At 47.6% G+C, this 17,530-nt stretch overlaps 5 protein-coding genes across 5 annotated transcripts; 4 read left to right on the top strand and 1 right to left on the bottom strand.

Moving 5' to 3' along the window:
- Positions 1 to 170: 170 nt before the first annotated feature.
- B0H65DRAFT_102331 (uncharacterized protein) lies at positions 171 to 1,972 on the bottom strand. Its single transcript, XM_062820451.1, has one exon. It carries the CDS (start codon positions 1,881 to 1,883, stop codon positions 444 to 446), a length of 1,440 nt encoding a protein of 479 aa, XP_062684184.1. The 5' UTR covers positions 1,884 to 1,972; the 3' UTR covers positions 171 to 443.
- Positions 1,973 to 2,423: 451 nt separating this feature from the next.
- B0H65DRAFT_456257 (putative ras-related protein Rab7) lies at positions 2,424 to 4,108 on the top strand. The gene is made up of 5 exons (XM_062826279.1): positions 2,424 to 2,792; positions 2,858 to 2,911; positions 3,002 to 3,097; positions 3,169 to 3,393; positions 3,456 to 4,108. Exons 1-5 carry the CDS (start codon positions 2,763 to 2,765, stop codon positions 3,666 to 3,668), a joined length of 618 nt encoding a protein of 205 aa, XP_062684183.1. The 5' UTR covers positions 2,424 to 2,762; the 3' UTR covers positions 3,669 to 4,108.
- Positions 4,109 to 5,474: 1,366 nt separating this feature from the next.
- On the top strand, positions 5,475 to 7,203 carry B0H65DRAFT_456250 (uncharacterized protein). The gene is made up of 3 exons (XM_062826278.1): positions 5,475 to 6,346; positions 6,443 to 6,484; positions 6,547 to 7,203. The coding sequence occupies exons 1-3, from the start codon at positions 5,588 to 5,590 to the stop codon at positions 6,874 to 6,876; spliced, it is 1,131 nt and encodes a 376-aa protein (XP_062684182.1). The 5' UTR covers positions 5,475 to 5,587; the 3' UTR covers positions 6,877 to 7,203.
- Positions 7,204 to 7,731: 528 nt separating this feature from the next.
- Positions 7,732 to 10,750, top strand: B0H65DRAFT_567686 (uncharacterized protein). The gene has a single exon (XM_062830374.1). It carries the CDS (start codon positions 7,960 to 7,962, stop codon positions 10,555 to 10,557), a length of 2,598 nt encoding a protein of 865 aa, XP_062684181.1. The 5' UTR covers positions 7,732 to 7,959; the 3' UTR covers positions 10,558 to 10,750.
- An 816-nt stretch (positions 10,751 to 11,566) lies between these two features.
- B0H65DRAFT_420876 (uncharacterized protein) lies at positions 11,567 to 12,559 on the top strand (the record flags this gene model as incomplete). The annotated part of the gene is made up of 1 exon (XM_062824307.1): positions 11,567 to 12,559. The coding sequence occupies one exon, from the start codon at positions 11,567 to 11,569 to the stop codon at positions 12,557 to 12,559; it is 993 nt and encodes a 330-aa protein (XP_062684180.1).
- Positions 12,560 to 17,530: the final 4,971 nt, after the last annotated feature.

Genomic DNA, 17,530 nt, shown 5'->3' with positions numbered 1-17,530 from the left:
AGTAATACGTGCTTCATAAATCGGCGTTTTACCTACATACCCAGCGAGGGGTGCATTCGACGAACGATCACGGGTTGGGACAACGCAGGGATCGGATGACAGAAAATGGGAAACGCCAACAACGGATGAAAGAAAGATAACCAACTAAACCAACATAATGAGAGTTGGGACGGGATGACTTTTGGGATAAAAATCATAGATTAAGAGCTATCTGCCGCCACCTTATGGAATGGTAGGTGGTCAAGGTAGCTTGTAGCTTTGTTTTAATTTACATGTAATTTTGTCTGCACCCTCTGTCTATTGCTACCATCCAAAATTCATTATTTTTCCGCTCCCAATTCGCACTCTCTTCTTCCATTACGATTAAACATTACCCCCTCCCTTCTCTTCCTCCTCATAACCCGCCTCCATTATCATTCACTCTCCCACCACCTCCCCTAATCCTACTGGGGAACAGCAACCATCCCCAGCACATCCTCAATCACCTCCTCCGGCCCGACCCCATCCAACATGGCCTCAACCGCCGCCAGCTCGCTGCCCCACTGCATGCTCCTCTCCCGCTCGGGCTGGGTCACAATCTCGATGCGGTGCAGGTAGACCTTCTTAGCAGCTAACCCGACCAGCGCCGGCGTGACGAAATCCAGCCCGTGCAGCGGCGCCAGGCTCCTCATCAGCTGCTCGAAATGTTTGGTGGCTTGGGGCGTGACGCCGCCGCTAACGGCCCGGTGAATGCGCAAGAAGGCGACGATGTTCATCTGGTAGCGGCGGACGTCGATGTCCACGCATACACTGAGAGAGAGGTGGGCGAGGTGGGCGATTTCGGAGTCGGAGAGGAGGGGTGGTTGTGGTCCCCCGACGGCTGTGAGCTCGTTGCTGTGGAAGGTGAGTTGGGGAGAGAGGGACACGGGCGCTCCCAACGCTCCTAAACGACCGGGACCGCTGAGGGCAGAGTGGTAAGATTCGTGGATTAATCCGCTGTTGGCCATGCTCCCCACGCCCCTCTTGACGACGCTGCTTCCAGAGTCGATCGAGGCTCGGTCATCATCGGCCTTGGTATAGGGGCTGTCGTCGCCGTGGCTGTCATCGTTGTTGTCGTTGTTATTCCCCACTCCCATTATTCCCATACGGCTGCTGCCGAACCCAACACCGGTGGCCCATCCTTCTTCCGCTTGTTCTTCAAGGTAGGTGAAACCATCTTCTGGATCGTGCCAGTGCGCGAGGTAGAGGAAATCGTTCATATGGTGAGTGACGCGTGCCTGTCCGCCGCTTTCTGCGCCGACGACGGCCACGAAGAGAAACTGCTTCGGAGCGGTCTGGACACTTGTTCGAGTGAAGAGGCGGCGCGTGCGCAGGAGATCGAGGGCTTGGATCTGCACGGCGCGCGGGGCGTGGTCGAGGTTTTGGGCGAGCACCACGTTGGCTATTTGCGTTGCTGGTGGTTGTTGTTGTTGTTGTGGGGGCGGGTGGGCGGAGGAAGATGAGCCTGGGACATTATTGTGTTTCGAGGAGAAGTATGACCCAGAGCCGGAAGGTACAGAGCGGTGGGAGTGGTAGTGTTGAGGGTTGGCGTTGTTGTTGTTGGGCTGTGGTGAGCTTGGTGGAGTGACGGGGACCAAGAGTGCTGCTGCGAACTCATCGAGCGTCATCTGCGAGTGGCATGGGACGATGACGGGCGTAAGGCCAAAGGTCTTGACGGCGGTCAGACATAGCTCTTTCGATAGGTCCTCGACAAAGTCGGGTTCGGTGCTGATCAAACAGTGCTCCCGTGCGATGAGGGAGAGGAGGACGGCGAGCTCGAGGTCGCTGAGGCTGTGTATTTTGTCCAAAAGTTCGGCTTGTTGTCGCTCCTTGTTATCATCCTCCATTTCCGGTGCCGTTTTCATGTCGAAGCATGAGGATTATGTCCATGGGCAGGACTAGGTAAGTCTAGAAGGGAGTGTAAGAAGAGCAAGAAGATCACCGGGACTGGGCCATTCTTGGGTGATGGAGATGGAGAGATGGCCCGTCGGTTTCCAAAGTCGCGTAATCGGCAGGATGTTAAGAGTTTGTCTGTAATTGTAGTTATTCCTGTGAAGCGTACAAGTACATCAAGAGTGTGACAAAACTGAATGGAAGAAATGTGAGTCGGTCGCAATGCGTCGATCCCTTCTGCCCCTGGGACTGTTTCTTTGAGAAACGGCCGGGGAGGATGACGGGGGGATGATGGAGATGAATGATCAACGGAGTTCCATCCATTCAATCCTTGGCGTTGGGTATGGTGGGCCGCGGGTTCAAGGCACTGAATGTGTTTCAGCTCGGACCAGGCCGACTTTGGGCGTCGTCGGGTGACTTCATTGGCTCCAGGAAGCAGCGGCAGCCCCTCTGTGCACTGGCGAGACTGGACCAGTGGTGCGTGCCTGCCCGACGGCGCGCCAAAAGTGCGTCGAGGGCGTGTTAGCGCTGCGACCACCTCCGTCACTGGTTGTGTCGCAGCCGTCGCTCCTCCAACAGCGCAGCATTCAGTGGTCAGCCCCCAGTTCAACAAAACGTCGGTCACGTTCACTTATCGAAACCAGCCGCTTGGCCTTGTTTAGACTGCCGAATCTAGCAGCCTGCCACGACCTACTGACCCAACATTTGTTGCGCCCGTCGTCCTCCTCACTCTTACGACTCCCGTCTTTCTCGATTATCATCACCGGTGGACTGTTATTCTCGACGATTGCCCCGAAACCCCAGCAACAGCCGCCTTATCGAACGACGTTACCTAATCCATACCGCCCGTCATGTCTTCGAGGAAGAAGGTCCTTCTCAAGGTGAGTGTCGGCCGCGAAATCGGATCATCTAGACAGCAACAGCTAACAATGACTCCCAATGGCAGGTTATTATCTTGGGCGACAGCGGTGTCGGCAAGACCAGTTTGATGAACCAATATGTACGCCATCCTCGAGCCTGTTATTGCCATGCATCATGATACACACACATAGAGGACGTTATCTGACCCCCGCTCTTTGGCGCAAAACAGGTCAACAAGAAGTTCAGTGCCAGCTACAAGGCCACCATCGGAGCCGATTTCTTGACGCGGGAGGTTCTGGTGGACGACCGCCAAGTGACCATGCAGGTGTGTGCGGCAAATATCCTGGTCTAACCAGTTTGGACGACTTGCTAATACGCATGATTCTCGTCGGACAGCTTTGGGACACGGCCGGACAAGAGAGGTTCCAATCGCTGGGCGTTGCCTTCTACCGTGGTGCCGACTGCTGCGTGCTAGTATACGATGTCAACAACTCCAAGAGCTTCGATGCGCTCGACAGCTGGAGAGACGAGTTCCTTATCCAAGCATCTCCGCGAGACCCGGATAACTTCCCGTTCGTCGTGCTGGGTAACAAGATCGATATGGAAGAGAGCAAGAGGGTGGTATGTCTTTGCTTTCTGGGCCTTATGTTGGCGCTCCATTGTTTACTGACATTTTGGCACAGATTTCGACCAAGAGGGCTATGACCTTTTGTCAATCCAAAGGCAACATTCCGTATTTCGAGACCAGTGCAAAGGAGGCCATCAACGTCGAGCAGGCCTTTGAGGTGATCGCCAGAAATGCGCTCATGCAAGAAGAATCGGAGGAATTCAGCGGAGACTTCCAGGATCCCATCAACATCCACATTGAGAACGACCGCGATGGATGCGCATGCTGAGGCGGATGAGCTCTAACCAGTTTCAAGTCCTCCTTTTTGGGTTTATGAGGGAGTTTGGTTTTTCATGTCTTCATTTGTATGATATCACGCTGGGTATGACAGGAATGCGGTTTTGATGTTGGTCTGAAGAGACGGAATGCTAATGACCAGTGAGTTTGGAACAAGAGGGTTGCGCAAGAGTGATTGTGACTGATGGGGAGCAATGATGGATATGCATTGGTGTAGATGGGAGCATGGACAATGGACATGGCCATGGTGCTGGTACGAGAGGTTAATAATATCTTGACTGCCGTCCCTCTCCAAGCCTCTAGAGGTAGTTTATAGCTGACGATAAGATCATATCTGGTAATCAAGAGTCCCGCTTTGAAGGTGGACCTCGTGCGCTCTTCACCCTGCCATCAACACTGGGTAACAGATGATCCAAAGTCAATACTCTGGGCCAAACAGAGCTGTAGATTACATAGCAGCGATGCCACGCAGCTTCTTTATGCCCGTTATCAGTGTTCCGATAAGCGATGCACGCTTGCACGATATGCGTCTCGGCAGCAACTGGAAATGTCACACTCACCTACAGATGCATCACCTTTTCTTCGCAACTTGCAACGACAACACTTGGCTCTTCAACTTCACCTCTTCACATCCCATCTTCTGTTTTCTTCGCCTGAATGAAAATTCTCATCAATGGACCAATGACAAAGCCTTTGGCGACAGTAGCGCAATGGCGCGATGCTTCAGTGGTCGAACATGAGTGGTAGAAAAAGCGACGGACACCTCAACGGCCCGCCGACTTTTTGTTGACTGAGAATAGCGGAAACTGGGTCAGGGGCTGGACGGTATCATAGGGACTCCCATGGCGCCTCCGCAACTCTACTCGACTTTGAGATTTTGAGATTCCACTTCCCCGGAGTGAGAAGCAGCGACAAACCCACCTTATGGACCCCTACCGGGATCGGTATACAGTAGTTATAGGCGGTGTCGGCTTGGAGCGTCGTGGCTACAAGCACAAGGGGAGAAGGGCTCCCGTCCAAAGGGGAACGAAATGTAAATATGCCCCTCTTACTCCTTTTCATCCTGTTTCCAGTCCAATATCTCGGGATGACCCGTTTCGTCGTTCTGCGCTCTGAACTCTGAAGCAGCTGGTCTAGCCTCTCTGTTAGCGTTGACGATATAATATTGGTAGGTTGTCTTCCTGACCCTTAACAGCCCGGTAACTAATTGTCTTTGCTGTAGTTCCTCATTCAGCTCTCTACCACTGACGCCGCGTCACCTATTAGCCCAGCAGCCAATGATACCGATAAGGTCCCCTGCGTCCGTTTCGCATCTCCCGACTCTTCTCTCTTTCTGCTTCGGGACCCTGTCAATCCTCATCTTGCAACCTCTCGGCGTTCTGTTTTCTGGTTCGAGCTTGTCTTAACTCCCCAGGGCTGTCCAGGAGACTCCTGCTGTGTTTCAAGCTTCTTTCGGCCATTTCGCGATTCCCAGAAAATGGTCTCTGCTGCCCGGTCAGTGTCGCCGGCGGCTGCCGAACTAGTGCCGCCCTCAAACGGAAACTACCATCACCGCCGCAGCTACGAGCCCGAAGACGACGACGATGCCGATTCATACAATGCTGTAGACCGCAACTCGCACTCCCCGTCAACAGCAAGTGTCGAACTCGTTGCGCGAGGGCGATCATCCCGCTCGCTCTCCGTGTCGACAACAGCGAGTAAGGGGAGCTTTCGCTCCAAGATGCCCTTATGGGTCACAAACATGGGACGACGGACGCTGGGAATCATATTGCTCCTGGTTGTGGTATTCTTGTGGACGGTATCCAACTTCCTTGCCAGTGTAAGTTGCGCAAACCCCTATCCGTACCTCTACCCTCTTCTCTTGTGCGAGCACACGCTGACAGCCAATTGTCGGTCTATGATTCACAGGTCATGTTCGCCGATGGCTCCTATAACAAGCCCTTCTTCCTCCTCTACGTCAACATCTCTATGTTCGCCCTCGCCCTAATACCCATGGGAATCCGACACATTATGCAGTATGGGTGGCCGGCATCGAAGCGACAACTGATAGAGGCCTGGTACGAAATACGGCAGGGCAGGTCGTACCAAAAGGTCGCCACGGTCGACGACGAAGAGGCGATGGCGGGCGAGAGCCTTCTGGTCGACGACACAGGCAGCGTCGAAACGAACAAGTCTGAGCAGCTCAGCCTGGCCGAGACCTTCTGGCTCAGTCTCGAGTTCAGCATGCTCTGGTTTGCCGCCAACTACTTTGCGTCGGCATGTCTCGAGTACACCAGTGTCGGCAGCGTGACCATCTTGACATCGACGAGTAGTATCTGGACTTTGATCTTCTGCGCGCTGGCCGGCGTGGAGGGTTTTACGGTGCGGAAGCTTCTGGGAGTGCTGGCGTCGCTGGCCGGCGTGGTGCTCATCTCGTCGCTGGACATGAGCGGCGCGAGTGATGAGATGCGAGGAGACTTCCCGGAGAAGTCGAGGACGGAGATTGCAATTGGCGATGCCATGGCCTTCTTTAGTGCCATTGTGTATGGCGTTTATGTGACGGTTATGAAGAAGAGGGCCGTTGATGAGGATCGGATGAACATGACGCTGTTCTTTGGGATTGTGGGGGTACTTAATATGCTATTTCTTTGGCCACTATTTATTATCCTGCATGTCACAGGGATCGAGACTGTAAGCTGTCCCCATCGTGCGATTAGGGATGTTCTGGGAGAGTTGTCGAGCTGTGCGTGGTGTGGACATACCTTTGCTAACATCTGCTTCTCCTAGTTCGAATTACCACCAAACGGCACAACTTGGGCCATCATCTGGGTAAGCTGAGGCACAGTACGATGACGTTTGATGTAGAAATTACACTAACCAAATCCAAACAGATTAACACCATCTCTTCCTTCTTCAGCGATATCATATGGGCATACGCCATGCTCCTCACCACGCCGCTAGTCGTTACCGTCGGACTGTCACTTACGATACCGCTGTCACTTATTGGCGAGATGATCCAATACCACCAATACTCCAGCTGGATTTATTGGGTCGGAGCTGGTATCGTGGTCTTCTCCTTCGTGTTTGTAAACAACGAGAGCCACGAGGAAGGTGATGGTAATGGGGAAGCCAATGCGAACGATAAGGAGCAACAGACAACAGCTGAGCTGAGGGTCGTTGTGGGAGTATCAAGTACTTCCGACGCAGCTATCGCTGTCTAATAGGTCGAAGATTTCTTGGGTGACTTTTTGTGGAGAGCGTGGCATCTATGGGATATTGCATATAGAGATGCGGGCGTTCTTACTTTTGGGCATGGCATCCTGGCTATTTCTCTTTCCATTCTACCAGTATACAAGCTCTTGAGAGAGCGGGACACAACCCAACGGTGTCGTATACATATTCAGTTGTCTATATTCACGAACCTCGACATAATGATAAATATAGTATTTGCCTGGTTCTTGTCCCATTAACAAGGCGCATTGTGTTGGGTTGTCACCCATGAAGGGAGGCATGGTGTGATTTGACCGTCGACTGCTGGGAGAACATGTATCGCCCATCGGTCAAGCCGAGAAGCCCTCCGAGGAGATACACTAGGCTATGGACCCCTTTTTAGAGGAAACATGACAGAACTTTGAGAACTTCGGTAACAAACGAGCCACTGGGGCTGTGGATGTTGGGGTGGCGTACATGCCAGTCTTGAGGCGCAGTTCATCGATACTAGCATGGACCCATCTCTCCTTCCCTTTCTCTTTCGCCATCATGGTCCGAGAGGTCTTGACACTTCCATAGTCTGAACCAACAGTTTGCCGGAGTCATTGCCCCAAGTCATTACAGCCAGAGGTTTCATTAGATCGGGTCAAGATGCGGTCGTCATTGCTCTTTCCTACCTACTACCTGACTGGCCCCTTTCCTCGGGAGAATGAGTTGCAGTTCTGTCGCCTCCGTGTCACTTTTATGATCCATCCAAAGAAAAATACTACGACATGATCAGTAGTACCTAGAATCATCCCCCATTCTTTTGGTACCTATCTCACTCACGGAACTGCAACATCTATACATCCTTATAGCATCCTTATCCATCCGATCGGAGGGCCGTCCTGTCCTACTTCCAGACCACGGTCTCAGCCTGTGTATCGTGTCTCTTGTTCTCCCCATAAGCATGTCTGTACCCCCTCAGTAATACCCTCAAGGCTGCTACTCCAATATCGCGCGCTTTCCAGCATCAACAACCGAACCGAACCTCTTATCAGATTGTCACCTGAGATATCAAATACACCGACGAGTGTCCGGCTACAGATACGACCATGGAACGCTCAAGTCCCGCTCCCCAGTATTCCCATCTCGGAGACCAGATCAACGCGGCCACAAGATCGGTGCATACCCAGCTTAACAGTCAGATCATCCGCCGTCTACCTCTGGCTCTACCTCCGGCTGCGAACACCCCCTCAACCTACGTATCCGGTCTGCTCCACGTGGCTCCGGTGTACATCACCTTCGAGACGTTATGGTACATGATTCTTCTTTCCCATAAGGAGCAGACGAAAGACTTCAGGAATCCGTCCCCATATCAAAACAGACCGCCTTCTCCGCAACCACCGCAGGAAAAAGACCGATTCCTCCTTGACCCGAAGACCTCACACCGTGTCCCATTCCACGATGGCGGCGATGCGGGCCTATCTCAACGCCCCGGCACCTCTGAACGCATATTTTCGATCCTCGAAAGCCTCCGTCTTCCAGGGCTCATGCGAGCCGACTGCCTACGGGCCGACATACGCTGCCTGACAGGCTGGTCCAAGGACGTGGTGGATGAGCAGATTGAGGTCGCGGCTCAAAACGGGAACCTCAAGAAGTTCATCACCCATATCAAACAATCTGTGGGCGAGAGTCCACATGTTTTACTCGCCTACGCATGGGTCCTTTACATGGCTCTCTTCTCCGGGGGCCGCATCCTCAGAAGCTCGTTGGAAAAGGCGGGTCCGGAGTTCTGGAAGACAAAGTGTGATCCCATCATGCCTCTCAACAAAGCATGCGCATATCCGGACAAGTCCCATGCGACAGCACCGATGAGTGAGCGCCTCCGGTTCTTCCACTTCAGCACCAACCAAGACGGAGAAGATCTGAAGCGCGAGTTTAAGAGACGCCTGGTGGAGGCGGAAGATTTACTCACGACTTCGGAGCGGGCGAGGATTGTGCACGAAGCTGTTCATGTTTTTGAGAACATGCTCGCACTTGTCTCGCAGCTGGATCATGTCTTCTTGGAGGGCACCAGAGATGACAGCGTTCTGGACATCAACGTGACGAGAACTGATGCTGATGCTGATTCACCTTCACCCTCACCGGGACCTTCGTCCTTCAAGCCATTGGAACAAGGTGGTCGGATACGCGACAGCATCATGCTCTCGAAGGAACGGGGTGTCCGAACGGCCCCCGGCATGAGAAACCATCGTCGTTCTCGGTCTGTCTCTATCGATGAGCCACTTGACGAACGCGGCGACAGATCAGACGTGCCGTCTCCATACCTGGTAGCTTCTTTGCTCCGGCCCATGGAGCAAGGCGGTCGACTGCGCGACAGCATCGCTGTATCAAGAGAACGCGGTCTCCGGACTGCTCACCTCAGTTCCCACAGCCATTCTGAATCCACCTCCATTGACGAGAATCCAGAAAGTCCTATTTTGCCAGAGAAACCCGAGAGCAAGCTGGCCACCACCCGTCGTACATCGGAACCGTCGTCCCCCTCGGGCCCCGGAAGCCTGGTCGACCCGTTCACCAGCAGCATGAATGCGCAAGGCACAGTAGCCGGTGCGCAGCCGTCGTCGTCATCAGAAATGTCTTCCCTTCTCATCCGAAGCAAGACCGTCAGGTTCAAAAAGCCTTCCACGGGCGGCAGCAGCAAGAAAGCCGAGCCAAAGGACTCTGAGAGTCAGGACCAGGAGGAGGAGGCAGAACGTCGACGAAAATCATCTACCGAAAAGGTGTCTCCAACATCGGACCACAACCCAGCTGCTGGTGGGGATGCACCTTCTCTTCCTACTGTACCTATCCACATCATTGACGTCGACGGATCTGATGCTGATGATTCTTCTGATTCTGACAAGCAGAAGAAGCAATCGCAAGAGCAGCAGCAAAGGACGGAGACAGTAGCGGCGGGCCCTGGGGAACCTGGGACTATATATGTCACAATTACGGACACTGCGATGATGGAAAGGGTGGAAACCAACAGCAGCAGAAGCAGTAATGGTCGACAGCAACCCTTTACCGCTGCTGCTGCTAGTAGTGAAGAAGAGTCCACCAGATCTAGATCTGGAACCGGCGGATCGATGACGGAAGACGTTAGTAGTGGTGACAGGCCGTCCTTGAAAAGATCCTCCTCATCCTCATCTTCACGACATAAAATCAAGTCCTGGTTCTCTTCTCATATCACCAAGGTAGAGAAGAAAACCGAAGGTACTGATGCTGGTGGTGGTGGAGGTGCCAGCAGCGAAGTGGTAGTCACTGAATCCATCACCGAAGCTGCCTCCGCCTCTACCTCTACTTCCCCATCCGGATCAAGCTCATCAGCCCTAAGTCTAAAAGCCAAAATGAAGAACAAGCTCGCCCATGGTCAAGACAAACTCAAGGTCAAAATGGATCACGCTGAAGAGAAGCTGAAGCGCGGCAAAGAAAAGTTGAAGGAGAAGAGCAAGGAATTGTCGCTGCTGGCTATCGGGCCGGTGAGGTTCATGTGGAAGTTTGTCTTTGTGCTGGGTGTCATTGGCGCGGTCTGGGGCGTGGGAAGTATGAGGAGTATGCTGGGGTGGACGTTCTTGCCAGTGACGATGGTGGTGAGGGCTGCTGGGTGGGTTGGGGGTGGGTTTAAAGGTGCTTTTGCTGGTACTGGTGCTGGTGCTGGTGGGAATGTTTGAATGATACTGGATTTGTGAGGTCGTCGTACGAGCGGCGGACAGAGTTGGAGTTTTAAAAGTTGAAGAAATGATGAGAAGAGCTGAAGAAAAGTTGAAGGCGTGTTTGGTTTACCTGGGGCTGCTGAGGTCTAGTTTGCTTGTTGGATGAATGACGCTACGATACCTGTTTCATTACTGCTTAGTTGAATAGAATTTTGAGTTTACTCTTACTTCCTTTCCAACCTCAGTTACCATGAACACCTTTGATCGGGTGTTTACAGACATTGTGTTAGTAGACGTCTACCACAGCCCGATTTCTTGAAACTTTCTTTCAACCCAGGAAGCACATTATTCAGAGTGTCTTCATGGGATTGTTGATCAACAACTGTCTTGTGGAGAACATAGAAAAGCCTGCCACTAAATGATTAGTCACTACCCTAAACTCCTAGCCCTACCTCAGTCTAGGCCCACCAAAGTTTGTTTCGAGCTCTGTCCCGCCAAAAGTCGCGAGAAACACCCACTGTGATCGGTTCCTTCGTCGGTTTCAGTTGATATATCAGAGGACATTCAGGATATCGTCTCGTTATAGAAGTTTAGCAGCGGCAACGGCAAGCTGAACAGGATAGCAAGCACCCCCGTATCGTGCAGGCGAATCAAAATTTTGAGACCACACAGACCAGACGGCCTTCTCCAGTCAAGATCTTCACATATCCTGCCAACCTACCGGTAACCTGTGAGGATCAGAGGATCTTCATCTCTCCCCTGTTTGCGATCAGAACCTCAGAACGAATCTTCTGCAAGGGACAGACGTCTGATCATCACTTTGCATCAAAACCGCATCACTCAGTCAACTCACCTTCGACCTCCTCTCACCACATTCACAACACACGAAACTTACCTCCCACCAACAAACAACACCCATCTATTTAGGTTACCTACCTTACCCAAACGGATCATCACTCGCTGATCAAAAAGTCAAACCCAAACATCCAACCCATCCCAACCTATCCAAAAACCAAACCAACCCAAAATGGCCCTAACAGCCCGCCTCTCCTTCATCAACACCACCGAGAACGAGCCCTCAGGCGACCCAGAAGACCTCTTCGCCGGCTCCCTCGGCGTCATCTTCACCGACGACGTGACCAACCAGCACGGCGACGCCTCCACCGCCCTTCATTACACCTCCCCGCACCTGTCCAAGCCGCTGCGGATCGAGCTATCCGACCCCAAAATCGCCGAAGACCGCTCGCTGTTTAGCCACTTCCTCTGGAACGCCTCGCTGCTGCTGGCAGACCTGATCGAGGCCGGCACGCTGGGTCTCACGCCGGGGGGTGACACGACCGGCGCCGGCGCGGGGACGGTTGATGTAGGGAAGAAAGTATCCGTCCCGGAGCTGGCGGACTTTGACATTCGCGGCCGATCGGCGATCGAGATGGGCGCTGGAACAGGACTGCCGAGCCTCATGGCTGCGCTGCTGGGCGCCAAGAGGGTGCTGGTGACGGATTACCCGGCGCCGGTGGTGATTGAGAATTTGAGGAAGAACGTGGAGTTGAATTTGAAGGACCATCGGGAAGGTGGTGCAAGGGGGGGCGTCGAGGTTGGGGTCGCGGTCGAGGGACACGGGTGGGGCGAGCTGGAGACGCCGCTGGCGCTGGAGAACAAGGGCGCGTTCGACCGCGTCCTGTGCGCCGACTGCCTGTGGATGCCGTGGCAGCACGAGAACCTGCGGCGGTCGATCGCGTGGTTCCTGAGCGAAGACGACCCGGGGGCCCGGGCGTGGGTCGTGGGCGGCTATCACACCGGCCGGGAGAAGATGCGGGGATTCTTTGACGCGGAGAAGCTGAGGGAGGTCGGGCTCGAGGTGGAGAGGCTGTGGGAAAGGGACTGCGATGGGAATGACCGGGAGTGGGCGTGGGATCGCGGGGCGGAGGATCTGGACATTACGGGCCGGAAGAGGTGGTTGGCTGTTTCCGTTCTGAGGAGGATACGGAAGGATGCGGATGATGACAAGGCTGAAAGGTGAACAGGGGAAGGTGTTGATGGTTGACAGGGTCTTGGCTGGGACGGACGTCAACAGTCGTCTCGGTGTTGCGTGGGATGCGACTGGCGATACCGGGACAGTTCAGGTAATGACATATGAGACTACGTATGGGGTCCGGCGCATGTGAATCAATATTTCGCACGCAGAAGGGTTCAGAAACCGACTCCGGCAAGTTTTTTTTTTCCATTCGAGAATTCCATGGTCCCTCTGATGATCGACCTTGACTCTCCATTGTGTCATCCACTGCGTCCGGATACCTTCGATTACGTCCGTTCATCGACCCGGGACGGCGGGTGAGAGGGTGGTGATGTCGGCGGTTCAGGTCGTCGGTCAGGGTGAGGGTACGTGAGCCTGAGGTACCGATCCAGGCGAGTGAGCCAGGTATGCAGATACCGGGATCAGGCACTGGCCAGAAAGTGAGGTTATTCACAAACCACAGGTACTGGCGACGGTGTCGTTACGACCCCCTTTTCCAATTCGCCACACCTTATTGGAGAGAAGCTTTCTCGCTCGGGGCCTGGACCCTGTTTGATGATGCAGCCCAACCCGGTTTCTGACAGGAACTAACACGGGTAGCTTGACGAGTCCTGACAAGCTGAACCGTGTTCATATCCAATTTTATCGTGGGCTTCGGGATCAACAGCTGCTCCCTTCTCGTTTCGGTGACCTCTGCCAGACAGCCTCGCTCTTCTCGGCTTTATCCGAAAGCCACAGTCTTTGCTGGACTATTTGTTTAGCGCATCGACGGGATGGTTAAGCCCTAGAAAGCTTGGCATGCCGGACCGCATGCGGAGAGCCCCATCGTCAAAGGCTTGTCTTTCGAGGCCGACTTCTGGAGGTGTGAAATATGAAGTTATTCCCAACGTTGTTTGTCCACTTTTGCAATCTCGACTTGAGGTTTTGGAGCAAGCTTATCCTGTCCCCGGACGGATTAGACCGTGCATCATAGCTTTCCCTATGGCCTTGTTAGCTCCGGCCGTTCGGGATGCCGCCCTAGGGAGGAAGGTGCATGGCCAGCGGCGAGAGGCTTCTAGCTCTATTACCCTGGTCTCCCTGGTGAGGTAATTTCGGCGTTTTCTCGTTGAGTTTTGGTACTGTATCGCACAGAAGCCGACAGCTCGATGATGGAAAATGAAGGGGAAAGTGAAGCCAATTGTGTGTTAGTCCAAGATTGCGCAATTGTCGACATGTTGGGGAACATGACATCGCACGGCCTTCCACTTACACTGTCACGAAAACCCGTCCTTGATACCCCGCCTAGTCCCCCGATTTTATCCTTAGCTCGCCTTTAACAGCCAGGGGCCGAAGCCGTAACGCGACGCCTGTGTTGGGGTACATATATAGATCGAGAAAGTGATGCAATACCCTTTCTATCAGATTAGACGGTGCAGATTTGATTGATTAAAGAGTGTGTGTAGCTGACTCGAGCGAGCGCTCTAGAAGGTATAGGAGGTGTTGGGGTAACCTAGATATGCCCATAAATTAGGCCTAATTAAGTGGTTGGGAGTCTAACCCTTAACGAGTTAGCTAGAATCCCTACCCTTGAATCTGATATACCTCCTTACTTATAGACTTTTTAAAACGGGTAAAAGTAAAGCTATTTATAGAATTTCTCTTCTAATACTTCGATTTCCCTAGCCAAACTATAAATATCCTCCAATATATTATTACTAATCTCTTTCTCCTTCTCCTTACAGGCTAGCGTATTTACTATCCCTATTAATTCCCAGAATTTCTTATATTCTTACTATCCTAGAACCTTAATTAATCCGTTAATTAGCATTTCCTTCGTCTCTAAATATTTAACATCGATCCTCCCTACTTAAATTTCTTACCTTAACTAGTAATTATAGATATCGATATATTTTAATTTGGTTGTTAATTTAATTATTTCAATAATTAATACCTAGATTGTTTAGGTATTATTATAATTAATTACAAATACTTTTATATTAAAGGGAATTTTAATCTCCTTATAAAAGCGTATAATAATAATAGTTTCCTTTATTACGTTAGAGAGAAAAAATAATTTTATTTTGGTAATTAAAATTAAGATTGTTTTTTATTTAGTAGTACCCTAATGAACTATTTCTTTAAATAATTTAATAGTAAAATTTTGAAAGTTCTTTCGATTAGGGGAATTATTAGTATATAATATATTAAAAATTATTTTTAGCTTCTTCTAATTATCATAATAGAGGGAAAGGTTAGGGTAGAATTTTAGGTAGTATAAGACTTTTTTAATAACTTTACAATATTAAAGACCGGGATTATAGTTGTAATGAACTAGTTTATTAACGGCGAAAACAATATTTAACCGGGTAATAACAGTAGCGTATATAATAGAGCTAACGACGACCTAATATTCCTAAATTTTATTAGAAGTAATTATATTATCGAAAAATAAGAGTTCTTTATTATTTATTAATATAAAAGCGAAGGTATAAGGATTCTTAATTAATTTAGTAATTTTATAAATATATTCCTGCTAAATTAGTTAAATTAGGCCTTTCTCCCAGTTTCGAATAATTTTAATACTTAAAAACTATTAAAAATTATTACTTTTAATAAATTTATACTTTTCTTCTAACCTCTTAAAAATTAGAACGATTTTATTATATTATAATTTATTAAAAGTAAATACAATATCGTCAACGTAATAGACGATTAAAATTCTATTGTATTTAAAAATATATAAGTCTTCGAATAATAATTTCAACTTAAGATTTTCAAACGTACTATTAAATTCTTTCTACTATAATAAAAGAATATATTATAATTTATAAAAGGTTTTAAAGAATTTAAAGATAATATTATATTTATAATACTTAAGCGGTATATATATATAAATTTTTTTATTAAAATAGGTATCAATAAAGGTATTAAATATATTATATTAAATAAATTCGAAATTAAATAGAATAATTTAAATAATAATAGATCGAAATAATTAATTAGCGAAAGTAAAAGTATATATTTTTTGCTGTAATTATATTACTAATCGCCTCTAACGACGAAGCGAGCTTTAACCTTTTAGAATTAATTATATTTATTGAATTTATATATATATATTTATACATAATCGAGGATTTAAAGACTTTTAGTATAGGGGACGTCCTTATCAATTTCGACCTATAATTTTATCTCCTTATAATTATTAAAATGTATTTCCTTCATTTATTTAAAGAGATTACTAAGGTTATAATATTTGAAGTCGGGATAAATCTTTAATATTAGAAGGAGGTTTTATTACTTGATAGAATTTAACCTACTACCCTTTATAATTAAGCAATTAATTTCTACCTTAATAATGGTTTTATTTTACTATTATCCTACTAGTTAAAAAAATTTCTTAATATTAAAAGCGGCTTCCTATAGTTTAAACGTCAGGAAGGATATAGGCTCTAGCAAATTTATAATTAGACTAGTAGTAAAAGTAATAGGCGGCAAAGTAAGTAGAAATAAATATTTAAATATAAAGTTGATAGATATTTTATTTTAAAAGGCGAGCTTTAGTATTTTCGTAATTATTAGTTCGGTTTTACCATTATCTTTTTAGCATTTATTATTAAAGAATAATAGGGAGAGAGAGGTAATATTATTATCATCTATATTTTAACTAGTAGTAAGAGGTTTAAAATATTATATAGAAGGATAAGGTAATTAGTTGATTTGGTTAAAGAAATTAGCGATTTTATTAATAATTAGATTTTTTGCAGTTACATAATCTTTTAGCTTCTCTAAATAGAATAAATTTTCGTTAAATAGTATATTATAAATATAAACGATACAATCCGTCTAAAGATTCTAAATTTAATAAATAGAGGAAGTAAAGTAACTAATAAAGAATTCGATTTATATTTTTAATTAAAACTTTTTAAATTTCTACTCCTTCTTTTAAATAACGGTTATTATCACATAAACTTAATATCTATAAACGCATAGATAATTAAAATTAAATTTACAGGGCTCGGTTTATACCCCTTTATAATAGGCGGTAAAAGTATAGAATTATTCGTATAGTAATTTTTAATTGTAGAGGTATTTGGGCGATCGGTTATTAAAATAAATTACGGTTAAAACGACTTAAAGTTAGAGGTTATAAGGGAAGTTCGTAGTCTTAATTATTATACGCGACTTCTTTTTAATTATACCCCCTAAACGTTTAGTACTACCGTTTTGAATTTAAATATTAAATACTAAAAGTTTAAGAATAATAAAGCGGATAGTAAATTGGGTTTTAACGTATTAATTATTAAGTTCGTTATTATATTCAATATATTTAACTTTAACGTTATATCGGTAATACATTATATTAACAATACCGAATAGATTTCAAACAATCGTAATTATTTATTAGTCAACTATATAAATATCCTAAATAAAATTAATTCAATAATATGTAGTAAATATTACCAACTTATAACCGCCTTTTCTTTCTTTAAAATTAAGGAAATCGATAGCGAAGCGCTCTCCGGGCCTAAATCCTCGGTCGTATAACTTTCATATAATGTTTAGCTTAATTTTCAAAATACTATACGCGTTATATTGATAGGTAGCGGGGCCTTTAAATCTAACGCCTTCAATATTATAAAAGTATTTAAAGATTTAAGGACTCGGGTGGCCGAATTTCCCGTACTATAAATTCGCTAACATTTTATAAATACGTTGGCCGGTATAAGAATTAAAGTAATTTTATTACGTAAAGAAAGCGGCGTAATTAAAAGAGAAAGGAAGGTATTCGAGAACCGTTTAATAATAAATATTTTAAAGGTAATAAAAAAGAAAGCCGTTTAATCGACGAAGGTAATTATTAGGTAGTTTATAATCCTAATAAAAACCTTACGTATAAAGTAATTAAAAGAAATATAAAATTTATAATAAAATTAAGGTAAAAGGCTACTTCCTTTAATTTTAATCGAAGAAGTCTTTTCTATCCTTAAACTTTTATAT

This window comes from Neurospora tetraspora (genome assembly GCF_033439725.1).
Source record: "Neurospora tetraspora strain CBS 560.94 chromosome Unknown B0H65scaffold_2, whole genome shotgun sequence".
Classification (NCBI taxonomy): domain Eukaryota; kingdom Fungi; phylum Ascomycota; class Sordariomycetes; order Sordariales; family Sordariaceae; genus Neurospora; species Neurospora tetraspora.
Note: the sequence above shows the minus strand (reverse complement) of the source record. Positions and strands in the feature narration are given on the sequence as shown.